We start from the raw sequence: 15,749 nt of genomic DNA on the forward strand, positions 1-15,749 counted from the left end.
GACAATTGACAATTGTTTAAATCTGTTGCGGAATTATGGGTCCTGGCAAAGATAGACAAGACTTCTGATTAATTTGGATCAATGCAAGCAATAAGATAACATTAATTTTGAGAAGGTTGTAAATGTAAGGATTCCCGTATTCAAGAATTTTCAAATATTAATGGAAACTCTTCCATTTTTTGTGCACAAAGTTTTAGAAATGTCTTTATAAATTGTGCTTTTACCTTAATATAGTATTTACTGATTTTTTTCCAGTTTGGATACGAGAGAAACCTATATAAATTGCGAGACATTCTGAGTACCTGTCGAACTAAAAAAAGCACATTATTTTTTAAAAAATAAAATATGTAGTAAAGAACTAAGTGAACCTATGGTTACTTTAACCTACGGAATAACTGACAAATACAACAGACATGTCTATTTAACAAAACTAAAATACACTACTACTTCGCTTCAAAAAAGTCCAATATTTCAAAAGGCATTTCCCGGCGACGTGCACTAGAACTCAGAAACGCACCCTCTCCCCCTCTTCTCTCCATCTGTTTGCCGCTCTTGCCAAATTTTTGGATTGGCTTCCCTACCTATGCCTTGCATTTCATTGGCCACAGCGGCCGTCAGTTCAGGCGAAAAAAATTGAGGAGGTGAGAGGTCCCTTCCGTTAAATGAACGGCGCGCGCAACAGCCAAGAAACAATGCAAGCAAAACGACTCCCGACTACATCTCGCGGGTTTCCGCATGCGCACCAGGGTTCTCTGCGGCGATCTCGTCCTTTCGCGCGAGAACCGAGGAGAAAGAACTTCTTTCCCCTCCCCCTCGTTCCACTCAAGCGTTGAAATTCTCTCGCGAGGTCGAGAGCGCGCGTGCGTGCGGCTTTGGCCTCTCTTCCTCGGCCCCTCCCACCGCCCCTCCGCGCGGCTTTCCATCCCTCCTCCCGCCGTCTTGGGGGGGCCCCGCCGCATCACGTGACGGCGCCAGGTTTTTAATGTTTACATTCGAAGTGGGCTGCCCGTGGTGGCGCCCCTCCCCGTGGTGGCGCCCCTCCCCCCACCCCGCCATCGTCGGCCGCCGCCTCGTCGCCCCTCGCCTCCCGCCGACCGTTTCGCTTTCAGTTCCGGGCTACGGGCCGCGATCGGTGTGGGGGAGGAGAAGCCTGTGCCAGTGCCGCTGTTACAGCCAGTGCTGCTGCTGCTTCCCCCGCCGGAGACGATTTTCCCCGTCGCAATTCTGAGGGACACGGAGGCGCCGCTGCCGGAGGAGGAGGAGGCGGCGGCGGCGGCTGAGGGGAAGAAGAAAGGACGCGGGACAGGCCGCCTGGGCCGCTGGGCCTGCCCCCCCGCCGCCGCCGCCGCCGACATGGAGGAGCTGGTGGTGGAGGTGCGCGGCTCCAACGGGGCCTTCTACAAGGTAACGGAACAGCTCGGTGGCTCCTCCTCCTCCGTCTCGGAAGGATGGAGAGCGTGAGGCCTGGAGAGCGGCTGCTGGGCCTCCTCGGCGGGGGAGCCGAGTTTCCCTCGGACGAGGCTCCTCCAGGTTGTGAGGGGAAAAGAACCCCGCTTTTCTCGCCGAAAGGGCTGCCCAGCATTCAGGCCGGGAGGAGGAGGCCGCTCCTGCTGGTCCCCCGTTTAGACATAACGGGCCTTTGAGAGACGCCTGGCCTTGGACGAGTCGGGAGCTGGGGGGGGGGGATCAATAAATGAGGGCTGTGGAGGCGGAGAGAGACGTTGGGTATTAATGTGCCCGTTATTAGTCGGAGGAAGCAGCAAGGGTTGGGGTCTTTTGACGTGGAAAACGTGTAGTTATCGTCCTATTGCATTTACTCGAACGGGGTCTAGGTCACGAACGTTATTGCTAAGTTAAAATGTCGGTCGGTCGGTCTTTAAGGCGAGGCAATGAGTAATAAATAGGTAGGAAACGTGGGTAGTTACACACACCTGTGTTATCACTATGTTCGTTGTCATAAACATTTTAGTGTGCCTTCAGGGAAGGGTTTAAGGAAGAGATATCAGGAGAGGGTTTTTCCTGAAGCTATGGAGTTCTGATCCAGAGAGTCTTTCAAGATGCTAGGTGGCTATTTAAAAGGACTTTTACTCATGCATGAGGAATAAGGAAAGATGTGGGATGAAGAAAGACCGCTGTTCTCCAGTGGGTGAAATGAAATCAAGGATTCGGTCAGAAATGGTGAAAAGTTCAGCTTTACATGCTGAAATGCCCTGTCTTCCATTCCTGCATTGAGATACATCCCATAGTTCATTCAAAATGTTTTAAAATAGTGTCACCCTGAGCACATGAACTAAATAGTGTAAAGTAACACTATCATTTGCATCTGTGGTTCAAGATATAGGTTTACACTGGGCCTAGATTGTCTTCTGCTTAGGTGACTAATAGCTTACTTCATGCTATATGTAACTTTCTGCAAGAGCGTTCCAGTTTATGTGACATTTTCAATATCTTTTTAGGATTGCTTGCACAAACTGTTCTTAACCAGCAAGCAGTATTTTCTGTTTTACACATAACTTGAAGCATATTTTAATAATTTACCTAGAATGGGTGGTATCATGCTTTGTGTTTTGAACCCTACGCTTTAGGAAACAAAGTACCTTTTCATAATTTTGTGGAAGTTGTCACAGAAAGAATATTTGCAGCTCCAAACTGCTATGCCCGTTAGACTTGCAGAAAACCAAGTTGCCCTGCCTAAAATAATGTGTCAGTGTTTGTGTTTGCATTTTTATGATAAATAGAAGGCAATTTTTCAGAACTGTTATCTAGATATTTTCTGATTACTGTAGGCCATTCTTTAAAAAGACATGAAGCATGCAAATGAAAACATGTGTGCATAAGCATATATTTCAGATTTCTAAGTTTATAACATTATCCACGAGTTGTAATATCTGGTCTCTCGAATGACATTTTGGTTTAAGGTTATATAACAAGTAAAACCAGCCAAAATCTAACTAACTACAAGCTGTCAGACATAGCTACCATAGAACTTTTTGTTTGAAAGGTGCAAAGGGAAATAAGGCAGGGCTAGGTAAACAGAAGCTAGGTTGATCATTTTGACTGTGGAAAGTCTTTTAAATGAAACTGTTAATAGGTTATTAGAGAATTTCAGATAAGAACCATTTCATTATTTCATTTGGTGAAAGTAATATAGTATATTTATTTTTAAAAAATAGTTTGGCTTTATTTCCTAACCTCCAGTTCTTAATATGACATTACACAAACCTTTCACTGTTCTAGAATTTGCATCCATGTGAATCACTTTAGGACCAGAGTTTGAAGAAACTCGTTTTTTTTCTGCTGTATGCAGTTATTGGAGGTTCAGTGTGAAGATGTTCCCAAGCTTGTAAGCTTATGCATGTTTAAAAGGGCTTGGAACTGCCAATACATTTGAGGATTGAAGTATCTGAACAGAGAGTTGTGTGTTGTTGTATAATAAAAAACAATTAAATGTTTATACTGAAGGAGCTGAACAGGAAAACTGAAAGGATGGATATGGCTTTTCACTATCGGTGGAAGCAAGTCAGCAAATATAATTAACTTTGTAAATATGTAGATTTCTCAATGGCATTGAGTTTAAGTTGTAGTATCTGCTATTACATGGGACATTCATAGGGATAAGCTTTGGTCTTCATGCCCTAATATTACATTTGAATGGTGTAATTAGTTTTGATGTACAATTTTTTCTCATCTAAAAGCAACCTTCTTAAGTAAAATCTCTTATTCTCCTTTTACAGGCATTTGTGAAGGATGTACATGAAGATTCAATAACCGTTGCGTTTGAGAACAAGTATGTATCTTCTAAAATTGTGGACGATATATTTTTATATTGCATATAATTGAACCATTTAACATATAAAACTTGTGACAAATGAACTCCTCCCTCCATGGCAGCACAGAATTGGTGCATTAACAACTTCCAGGTCAGAAGAAAACAGTGTTAAGCCACTTGGTTAGCTTGCCTTTTGGGCTTCTGGCCTGCAGTGAGCAGTAAATCTCTAACCTGTCTCAGTGGTTCAAAGAAAAAGTAGGACACAGATCTGATAAATGTTAATAGTTTGTAAAATAAGTGAAAAGGATAATTCAGAAAAACGAACTAGTAAAAAGCAGCACTTCTAATAAAACACTAATACTACAATGCATCCGCACTGAGTTTTGTCCACTAGTTGTAATATTAAAGTGAATGTTAAAAGATGTTGTGTAGATCTGAGCAGTTAAAATAGCTTTCAGAGTTCTCGTATTTTAGTGTGTATGGGTGCATGCACACACACACTTAGCACTTCAATCATAAGCATGTATTTTGAAACCCAGTGAGGGTGAGTTATAGAAATGTAAGCTTGAATGGCAGCTTTAGTTTCTTCTTTGAAAAAGTGCCCAGTTGAATAGTTGTTAAACTTCCTTGAACACTGTATGCACTTGAATTTTTATCTATTTATCAGTTTTCTCTGATGGGGAATTACTTCCTGCCTTAAACGTACAAGAGAGTGGCACATTGCACAACCGAACCCATTGAAAAATACTTGGAAAGGTTTGACAGTTCCTAGTGTGAGCGTGTTTTATTGAACTTAGGAGAACTTTGATGAAATGCATTTAGGACTGGAGCTTTTATTACCGTTTGTGTTTTCTCATTAGTCTTGGCAACATATTGTGATGCTTTCCTATCTATTGGAATGATCAGTTGCTTAACATTCTCATGTCGGGGTGGAGTGGGGGCTATCTCTAGCTCTTAGGGAAACAAACCTCCATGTGTTTGTAGTGTTATAAATATCCTGTGTAATTGTGTCTGTCAGGGAAATGCCCTTTTAAACTTATAGCTGTTCCATTAGTAGTCATGTGTACTAAAGTGTGGTTATGTTGAAATTTTAATTTTGATTACTGTGGATTCACTGCAGTCTGCTTAATTTTAAACAAGAATTTGTTGCCTAAGAATACTGCTATATGTGTGAGAGTATGCATCTGTAACAGTTTTGTATTTAGTGCCTCAGAGGGTCATCATGGTGAAAATGTGACTAGGCTATTGCCTGTGTGCGCATTTTAAAAAATCTTGGAAAGGAGCTTTTTTTGTACAAGTCAAATCAGTTTGAGGGCTGCTTTCAGATTTGTTAATTTCTCAGGGTTGTAACTCTACTTGAACTGTGCAAAGGCATTTTTTTGTTATATTAGTCATAAGAGGTTTAAAGGTAAATCACATTTCTGCAAGATTCTCTACCAGAGGGCTTGACAAATCCCAGGTCACCATGGAACCTAGAAATTTCATTGTGGCGTCTACAGCAGTGATTTTGTTATAGGGTCTCTTAGTGGTCCTTAGGAGAAATACAAATTTATCATTTCACACCAAAACATGTTTTGCTGTGTGACACAAAATACATGTACCTGCAGTTCTGGTCATTGCTTGTTTATATGTAAACTTAACACTAATCAGTGGCAGTAGATGAATTCATTTATCAAGCAGTTGTTTTCTAAACTGATTCCAGTATTCAATTGAACTGAACTTTTCAAAGTAATAGTGAAATTATGAGAAATGTAGGTAGAGTTGGATGCTGGCTTATTTGTTGTGGTGATGAACATGGTAACTGTATTTATACTACAATAGTTTTGTCATTGCTTTAATACAGTTATTGAAAATTGAAGAGTTTAGGATTAGGTTTTATGATTGCAATAATTACAAGATATGGTCATTAAAATAGAAATTTCTGAAGGGTGGAAAATGAGTATGGCTCCTATAGCCAAAGAAAATTTGTCAGGGCCTGCTGTTCCATTTCAGAGGTCTATTTTCATTTACTTCTCTAACAAAAGGAGCACTACAGGTGTGGTGGCACAGGACTTCTCCTGTCCCTGTTGATGAGGGCCTTCGCAGGGCCAGAGATACCTGCCATAACACAGGGCCTGTAGCTGGCCCACAGGCCCTGTGTTATGTAGGCCTGTATTAAAGAATGTAATGTGTCTGTCTTTGAAAGGCAAGGAGAATAAATCAGAACACATTTCTAGTTTTGATAGGTTATGTTCTTACTCTATTTCAGCTGGCAGCCCGATAGACAAATTCCATTCCATGATGTCAGGTTTCCTCCGCCTGCTGGGTACAATAAAGATATAAACGAAAGTGATGAAGTTGAGGTAAGAACAAACTTTAACCTTTTTTTAAGTGAGGAAGAAACAGTATCAGGTAGACTTGCCAGAGTGGCTGCAAATGCTACTGTGGGTGTTGTCCTGCTTATTTTCACCAAGAATTGTTTGAGTATTCTGTCTTGAGTTGAGCAAATAGTTCATAGTAGTTCAGTTTATTTGCCATCTCAGGATGGGTCATACAGCCTTTGAAGTCTGTAAACAAAACTGAACATCAAGGAAATAGTTTTTGCAAGAAAAATTCTCCCACCTACTTCTCCAGAAGCCCACAGAAATACCTATTTTGTCATTTGGGTTTTGCGTTGGGTTGGCAGTTCTTTTTAAAAACCAAGCAGTTGTTCATAAGGTAACATGACAATAAGACTGGACAAGCTACAAACAGTAATGAATTATCAAACACTAAAATATCTTATACACTGCAAGTGTAGAGTACTGCACATAGAATTTGCTATGATTCTTTTCTTCCTGGATGTGGTTTTGCTTTGTAACTATCATCCCATGTAGTCAGGTAATTTATATCAAGTGGAGACCTTCTGTGTGTTTCAGCCAGGAGTACCTGGCTGTTTTTCCTTTGCAAGATTTCCTGCACAAAACTAATGGGATAGTAGCTCATGTGTCAGGAACCAAGAGAAAAATTAGCTGCTCTCAGATGGGCTGCAGGATGGCCTTTACTTTACATGTTGAGTTACCTGGTGTAGCTGATGAGGAAATGGCTATAAAGCATGTTCTGCACCTGGCACGTAGTATATAGTATTGCTGTCTTTGTCTCTTTTACATAGTAGTTACTGTATAACAATATATTGATGGAAAATTGTAGATAAACTCTCCCAAGTGATTGTATAAGAAATAAATACTAAGTTTGCAAATAGTAAGATCTATAGGAGTCTGAACAACACCTCTCATGTTTAATACATCAGAAAGATTGATACAAGGAATTGTTTTTTAGGGCAGGGGCATATATGAATTTTGTTTGTTTTTGCCCTTAATTTATTGTCTGTTCTGCTCTCCACTGGACAGCTGTTTCTTTATTGCATAACAATACAATGGTTCTACACTATGATTTTGTTTAGGTTTATTCCAGGGCTAATGAAAAGGAACCGTGTTGCTGGTGGCTGGCTAAAGTGAGAATGATAAAGGGTGAGGTAGGAATATATATATATATATATTCTAATACTTAGCACTGATATTTCTTTAAGTGTAGATTCTGGATTTTAATATTTGGTGGATCTTTCCAGTATTGCTTATTTACTGGAAAGCTTTGACTAGACGCTCATACTATACAAAGCTAAAAATTCTGTGTTTCTCACATTTAAGCATGATTCTGTTGTTCTTTTATTAGTTTTATGTAATAGAATATGCAGCCTGTGATGCTACGTACAATGAAATTGTCACAATTGAGCGTTTAAGATCTGTGAATCCCAACAAACCTGCGACTAAAGATACGTTTCATAAGATAAAACTTGATGTGCCAGAAGACTTAAGGCAAATGTAAGTACAGGATTTTACCAGTTGTTTTTTAATGAGAAATTGTCACATAATTCCATGTACTATTTTAGTACTTACCAGTAAAATGCAGGGTGAACATAGTTTATATATGTTATAATCTAGATATGGCTTATGGTTAAAGGTTCTCAAAGCATTGTTTATAACACAGCAATTAAGTTTTCATTTGTGACAATATATCCATGAATGTGAACAGTTAAGATGCTGCCACTATTGCCTGTATGTGAATGAACTAGGTAATGACTTAGTGAAAATCAAAAATTGTGAAAATAATAAGTAATTATAATTGCCAGTAACCATGCATATACGTTTTCCAGCATCAGTTAGTCACTTTGAACACAGTGTTAAAACACATACAATAGCTTGTTCCTATGCTTTCTGGAAGGCACTTCCACTAGTGGAAAAGCCCCCAGTGGCATGATTTGGGGGGGGGGCACAGCAGGCTGCAACTGGAGTGAATGAGGTTGGGAGGTTGGTGTCTGCAAATGTCAGTAGCAATAAATAGCATTGTTGCTGACCTCAAAACATCTGTTAGTGGATTTCATGTTTTGATATAGTGGTGATTGAATCCATTGCCAGAATGCATTCAACTCATTGCCTGTTGACAAAGATAGATTAGCTGGGAAACAGCAGAACTCTTGAGGAAGCTGCACTTCCTCCCTCCCTGTTTCTGTAGTAGAGAAGAGGGAGTACAAAGCCAAGCAGTACAGAAAAGATGACCTTGAGGTCTGTTGCAGTTCTCACTGTTTTATAATATTCTGTTGACTGCACATCAGACCACACAAGTTATAGTTAATCTATGAATTGGTGAAATACACATTTCATAAATGAAGACGTTGTTTCTAGGTGCGCTAAAGAATCTGCACACAAGGATTTCAAAAAGGCAGTTGGGGCATTCTCTGTAACATATGATTCTGAAGCCCATCAACTTATCATTTTGGTAAGTCATTGTGCCATTGGATACATTCAAATAGTCTGTGTTGGATGCAAAACTTTACAAAGATCTTGTGTTTTTTTCTGCCAATTTTTTAGTCTATCAATGACGTTACAACAAAGCGTGCAAATATGCTCATTGATATGCACTTTCGCAGTCTTCGAACCAAGTTATCATTAATACTGAGAAACGAAGAAGCAAGCAAACAGCTAGAGGTATGATGCCTATTGCTGGCCTAAACACAGAAAAGTTGTGTTGTGAAAATTCTGTATTAGAAACTTTTATAGTGTCATGCAGTTGTGGTGCTGTGCATCTAGTGAATATTGTTTTTGAGAGTAGAGGCATATTAAATTTCATTTGTTACAAAGAACAAGTAATCCATGACAAAGGAGCAGGAAGAATGGTATAAGAAATACTAAACCATATCTTCCGTTTTAACTTTACCTCACTCTGTCCCAAAAGGATAAGTAACATTCCATCCTTAAGTAACTGCCTCAGTAAATCCATGTAATGTCATAACTTTGCATTCAGGAAGCTGTGGTCCTCTAGGCTAAGAGTAATCACATTGCCCATAGTTCAGTTAAAACATTAGCTCAGACAGGTTTTTTCTGGTCACTTGGCTCACTGCCCATGAAAAAAGATCAACAATGTTGTTGTTGTTGTTGTTGTTGTTGTTGTTGTTGTTGTTGTTGTTGTTGTTGTTGTTGTTGTTGTTGTTATGATGATGATGATGATGATGATGATGTTTGGACTTGCAGTAAATTCCTTAATAACCAAGAATCTTTCTACAGAGTTCAAGACAGCTTGCTTCACGATTTCATGAACAGTTTGTTGTACGTGAAGATTTAATGGGTCTGGCCATTGGCACACATGGTGCTAATATTCAGCAAGCTAGGAAAGTACCAGGTGTAACAGCAATCGATCTTGATGAGGATACTTGTACATTCCATATTTATGGTGAGGTAAGCAGCATCCACAGTATTTCTGTCACAGATTATTGTGGATTCAAGAGTGCTGCAATTCTTCCATTTAAATTTCTTTTCTTAGGATCAAGATGCAGTGAAAAAGGCAAGAAGTTACCTTGAATTTGCTGAAGATGTCATACAAGTTCCAAGAAACTTAGTAGGTATGTCAGTTTGGGGTACTAGTGTGAAGCTAACTGAGTCATGTTTATTTATTTTATTTATTTATTTATTTATCTTTCGACTTACTATACCGCCCTGACCCCTAGGGGTCTCTGGGCGGTTTACAGGGTGTTCTAAGAAACAAGAGGTACTATTTTGAAAACAGATAAAAATTGATTTTTAAAACTTCTATTGTGAATGGTTAAAAACCTGATTTTAAATAACCCTAAGTGTAAATAAACATAGATTAGGTGGATAGCCATGTTAGAGTGAAGCAACAGAATGATGTTTGAGTCCAGTGGCACCTTAAGGCCAACAAAGTTTTATTCTGAGTACGAGCTTTCATGTGCACATAAGTATGTGTGCACACGAACGCTTATACCCAGAATAAAGGAGTAAACCCAATTGTGCAGACCTTAGGATTTCTCTCTAAGTCATGTATTGCAGATTTTCTATTGGAACAGAGTGACTAGCAAGACATCAGAGGGTCTAGATCTGGGAAATGCCAACCTGGATTTCACCAGGATCATCGATAAAGCCCATGTGACTCTTGTTCTCCTATTTTATGCTCCAACTACCTGATCTTTGCAGAGGGTCAGATCGGATGCCACAAAAACCACAGTTTGTTTAAATGTGGTTACTTTGTGAAACCAGGATCCAATTTGCAAATGATCATTGAATGCTGGTGTGTCACAGGAAAACCAGGTTTCAGTACCTTCTGTGATTTTTTTTCACCTTTCCTGCAGAGATGCAGCTCATATCCAAGCCTGGTGTGTATTGGCCAACTGAGGGCTAAAACTCATGCTATTACTGTTGGCTGCCAGCAGTACAGGGGTAAAGAAGCCTCCCTTGAAAATCTTCTGCTGCCCTCAGAACTGCAGGCACCATCTGAGCCCTGTTTTCAGAGACTAGCAAGGGCAGCTGCCAGGTTTCTTCAGAAAATGGGAAAACAGGCTCCTGCTGCCGATTTCACTGCATTTGATCTGCACAGACTCAACTAAATACTCTTAAGATTCTTGTCTGTACTCTATATGTAGAAAACACAGCAGATACTACATTAACTCTCTCCCAGTCTTACTTGTATGCCCAGCAGATTTTTGTCTCCCTGTGGACTCCCTCTGCTATCCATGTACCTAGGGTGTTCACACACAATTTCAAAGCCTCTGAAAGAGCACAGTGAATAGGAACTACTGTTAATGCTGGATTGGCTATAAAAAGGCACCAATGAAGGAAATAATAAGATAGGTGTGGTTTTGCAGGTGCCTCTAGATACAAGGGAGTAGTGGTCGCGGATGTATTGGCTGATGCCATTGTAGAGAACTTTTGCTTCTTGTTACTTGGCAACTGTGGGAGAAAAGGATCAGTGGCTGCCCACGATGAGGTCACTTCTACAACCAATGACTGGGGACTTCTCATGGCCATCAGGTTCTCATGGTCGTGAACTTTGTGATAGTTCCTTGAGAAGTATGTCCTCTCTTGACATGCAGATGTGCAGGATGCAGGACACAACAAGCATATCTGGTCTCTAGTACAAGGAGTGCCTGCGTAAGTTTAGACTCCCAAATGCCTTCTCCATGGGTAGCAAGGATGGCTGATAACTATAGCTTTTCAGCAGCAGTTCAGAGTACTATTCATTGGGAATAATGACTTGAACCATTGTCGCATGAAAGCACGAGATGTAAACAGGGAGCCCCAATGGGAATTAACTGTCAGTAGGACTGGTTTTGTTAAGTTATTGGTAACGATTCATCCTGTTTCTGACCCACTCTCAGGAACTTTGGCTGATGGGGAGCGCTGGTTCTGGGTCTCGGTGGAATGGGGGATTATTGGACAAAGTAACTTTTTGTACCTGTTGCAGAGGCAGCCTTAGATTTACCTCCTGCTTTCTTGGGGCAGCAGGACCTGAGGGTTTGGCAGATGTTCCATAGAGTAGGGTGTGTGTCTGAGGCTGCACAAGGACTGTTGGCTGCTCCTTGAAGCAGTTGGGGAGTTGTAATGCCCTCTCATATGGTGTTTGCATTGTGCTTTATCCAGGTTGTTTGAGCTATCAAGGGCCTTTCAAAGCTGGTATCAGATTGCCTCATGGCAGCCTACATGCAATTCTGAGTGTCAGTCTCCCTCAGCATCTGCAGGTTTCAGTATCTGATCATGCTGTCTCTTCTCCCAGGTCTTTGATCTACAGTGACTGGTCTACTTTCCCCTAGTTACAAAGTTATGTAGCACACTGAGTATTAGTGACCTTTGCAAATTTACATATGGAACCCCCAAGTGTAATAGAGTTATTGCTAATGCATCATGAATAGGTATGTTCGAACACTTCAGCATAATTCCCTTCATGTGATGACCCTAGGAGCAGGTGAATGAAGGGTACCCACATGGTATGTGAGCTTTCCCCTGTTTAGCCAGTTATGATGTCCCTTCTTTGCCAGAGGAAGGTTGGCAGCTTATGATAGGGCATGGTCCTTGGCTCCTCTCTGGCAACTTGTTGATCTTGTTGAATTTTATTTTAAGAAGATTGATCCTTTCTTGGCATTGCTGGAGGATATGTTCATAATCCTCTTGACCATCTTGAAGAACTAATTGAATACTGCCTTATTGTAGTGTAAGTTTATGTGTTTCTTCTGGGGGTGTGGGCAGAGCCACAGCTCGATTAATGTCTTTGACATCTATCAGACATCAATCTATTGCTTAGCCATTTGGGGAGGCTTGAAGTCCTGACTATCAGTGAGAAGAAAAGAAAACTGATGTTATAGTGTAGCAGGGTAGCCAGTCAGGTATTGCTTCTGGAACAAAGTAAAGTTTCCTTGGTGCTCAAGCTACTCTCAACTGAGGTGGGGAAAGTAGTGTTGCAAATGGTGGCTCAGTAGACACGGCAGGTGGTGTTCAGATCGTTATAATCAAATTGTTTGGATGGAATGTTCTGGGAAGACTCTTTCTGATTTGGAAAGAAGGTTTCCAAATGGAGATTGATCTGAGCACAGCAACAGGACTGCTTGCCTGCACAGGCCAAGGTAGCATGGAGTTTTAAGTGGGTATATGAAGAGAAGCTTACCTTGTGTTTTCTCTCTATCCAGCACTTCTTCCCAGTCCCCAAGTTCACTGTCGGTGGGGTAAACAGGGTACTTGGGTTGCTGGAGCACAGGCTGTTAAGTATTTCTTTTTTCCTCTAGGTATGAAGGGAAGGAGTATGCCAAGTTTGGTCTTTTAAGAGGGTGGAGGTGGAGACAGGTTTGTTGTCAGGCAGAATCTAACCCAGGGGTGGGGAGATATATTTCCCCAGTGAGATTCGGCTAAAGGGAAGAGTAGTTTCAGTTTTAATCCACTCTTTCCAGTTACTGGATAAGAATGTTAGACTCACTGTGGGAATTCATTCTGATTCTTTGTACTTATCAGTGCTTATTTCCTCTTAAGTTCATATTCATGCAAAAGGACAAGCTGTAAATATTTTTGTATTGCAGTGGAAAGAAGAAATTCGCTTGCGGAATAAATGCTTTCACCATGATGTGTAGTACCACTTGATGACCTTCTTCCCTGATGAACAGATGATCAGTGGGAAGGGGCATCTCTGGACAATATTTTTAGCTTTATTTCATAAGGAGCAAGTAGGGTAGGGGGCATTGCACCTACACATGCATCATGACAAATACACAGCCTGCTGCTGTAATTGTTCATTGCTTCATTGGTGCCCCATTCCATACAGGCTGAATTAAGTCCAAGGAGATACAGTGGGTTTTTGGGTTTTTTTTTAATAGGCATGCTATTTGCTATGGAGGATTTTGTACTCGCATGACTTACACAAGAAGTTAGATTACCTGTCTGTTTTGGGACCAGTCCTTATTTTCAGTCTTGCAAGCTAGGTCACTTTAAAACTAGCTAACTGGTTTGCTATAAAGTTTTAAGAAATTGCTCCCCAAAATGCAAATTTTACTCTTGTATGAGATAAAGGATTTATTCTAAAAATGTAGAAACCTTACAAATCAGTGAAGAAGTACATTTAAAGCACTGATGGGAGAACAGGTACAAAAGTCCAAGGTGGTGCCTACTATCACAAAGTGATCGTATCACAGATAAATAATACATCTATAGTATAAATAATACTACTAAATAGTAGTAGAGCACCAATATTTTATTACTGGTATTATGTTGTATATTGTATTGTATCTTTATACTGTTCTTGTTGTTTTTATCAGGCATTTTATGCCCCTGAGCCTCCGGGGAGGGCGGGATACAAATCTAAAGAATAAATAAATACATAAGTGAAACCTGTGTGGCTGCAGGAATATCCTTCTGTATTAAATAACTACATTTGTCTCAAGTCTTTTTCAGTTATCTGAGGGAAAACATTAATGATGTTTTTATGTTCTTTTTACAGGAAAAGTTATAGGAAAAAATGGAAAACTTATTCAGGAGATAGTGGATAAATCAGGCGTTGTGAGAGTAAGAATTGAGGCTGAAAATGAGAAAAATATTCCACAAGAGGAGGTAGGTGAAACTAATCTATTTGCTCATGATTCAAGATTGGGATTGATAATGGACTGCATGAGGGCCAATGAATAACCTTTTTTCTTTTCCGTCACTAGTAAGGAGCAGGTTCTCAGCTTGGGAGTGTTTTTAGATCTGGTCTTTACTTCAAATGCATAGTTGGCATTTATAGTGTAAGGCATCTTTCATGGGGTTTGACTAGTGGCAGCCTATAATGGAGAGAGATGGCTTGGCCATGACTTGGTAACATCCAGGTTAGATTATCACAGTACCTTGTTCGCAGCATTACCCATGAAGACCACTCAAACTTCAGGTTCACAATGCGTTAGGTGGACTGGACTTGAAGTTCCTGATGTGGAGGGCCTCTATCGAAAAGTATTTTTACTTTCCACATTGTTTTTAGATAGAATGCAAAGTACTGTGTGAGACCTTTAAATCACTGTTTGGATTAGGAACAGAGTATCAAAAGAATCGCCATTTCCCATATCACCTAATGAGGCCTTTTTCCAGGTGCCCCGCTTCAGGGATAAAACAGGTTGCAACTGAAATGGTGCCCCACTCTTGGAATCCCCTTACCAGGATCACTTAGCTATAGAATCCAATTATGTGACATCTTTGACTTTAGGCTCCAATTGAAGACAGCTTTACTTACTGGAGGCTTTAACTGATGGGTCAGTTTTTAAGTTGCTATTTTAATTGCTGCTGCTTGGATGGATTTATTATTACTGGGTTTACTGGTCTTATAAATTTTCTGAACTAGAAAGCAAAATATATTAATGGGAAAATAGGTATTGTATACTTTGGTTATTGCATCCTAGTTTTAGTATCTTAAGAATTATTGCTTTGGGCTTTTAAATCTAAGGTTATCAAAAGTAGATATTTGAAATAAGTATGATGTGTGGGGCTTCTTCTGCTTCAGCAATAATAATATTAGATGGGCAAACTGATCTACAGTTCTAATTTTTCATGTTTTTTATTTCTAAATACTTTTTTGATAGTTTAAATCTTGAAATACTACCTACAAACTAAAGTTATTCCAGAGTACAAGTTTCTTGCTATTTATGTTCTGTTAGAAGATTTGCTTGATTAATTTTTTAATGGTTTAGAACTACTTAGTCAGAGTAATAGCTACAGTGGAAAAATATAAAATGTCTCGAGAGCTGTAAAATGCAAAACTAACTCTTTTGGGTCTGCATTTATATCAGCTATGCAAGTTGTAAGTCACTAAAAGTGAACACAGTAAAGCAACAGTATATGGCATCCCTTCAGGAGCCCAGTATGCCTTTACTTACCTGAAACTGTAAGGAGCAGGTGTGGGAAAGTGCCTTGCTGGTGGGCTGAATTCAGCCTCGGTGGGTCGCATGTTGTGGAGACCTTGTTTAAACATGTTTCATTGGCTTTGTGGTTGTGACCCAAAGTAGGGTTGCCAAATGGCACTCACCTCCTTGGCGGGGGACTCCTGGGCAGCTCCCGGTGCGCACGTAAAGCGCACGCGTGCCGCATCTACGTCACCCGGATGTGATGTCATGACGCCAGGCATGCTGGGGGCGGGGCCACAGCCATTTGAGGGGAAAACTCTGTTTTCC

General features: G+C 40.4%; 1 protein-coding gene across 7 annotated transcripts in view; it reads left to right on the forward strand.

The window, feature by feature from the left end:
* Positions 1–848: 848 nt before the first annotated feature.
* FMR1 (fragile X mental retardation 1) overlaps positions 849–15,749 on the forward strand; it is a 21,469-nt gene continuing 6,568 nt past the window's right edge. For all 7 annotated transcript variants that reach the window (XM_015424373.1, XM_015424388.1, XM_015424381.1 and 4 more), the window contains exons 1-10: positions 849–1,404; positions 3,735–3,787; positions 6,018–6,111; positions 7,191–7,262; positions 7,460–7,608; positions 8,470–8,563; positions 8,656–8,772; positions 9,349–9,519; positions 9,605–9,683; positions 14,054–14,163. In XM_015424373.1, coding sequence (XP_015279859.1) covers positions 1,354–1,404; positions 3,735–3,787; positions 6,018–6,111; positions 7,191–7,262; positions 7,460–7,608; positions 8,470–8,563; positions 8,656–8,772; positions 9,349–9,519; positions 9,605–9,683; positions 14,054–14,163 — 990 coding nt within the window. In that variant the 5' untranslated portion in view covers positions 849–1,353. The remainder of the gene's footprint in view (positions 1,405–3,734; positions 3,788–6,017; positions 6,112–7,190; positions 7,263–7,459; positions 7,609–8,469; positions 8,564–8,655; positions 8,773–9,348; positions 9,520–9,604; positions 9,684–14,053; positions 14,164–15,749) is intronic.

Source organism: Gekko japonicus, unplaced genomic scaffold, assembly GCF_001447785.1.
Source record: "Gekko japonicus isolate JY-2015 unplaced genomic scaffold, Gekko_japonicus_V1.1 scaffold2578, whole genome shotgun sequence".
Classification (NCBI taxonomy): Eukaryota; Metazoa; Chordata; class Lepidosauria; order Squamata; family Gekkonidae; genus Gekko; species Gekko japonicus.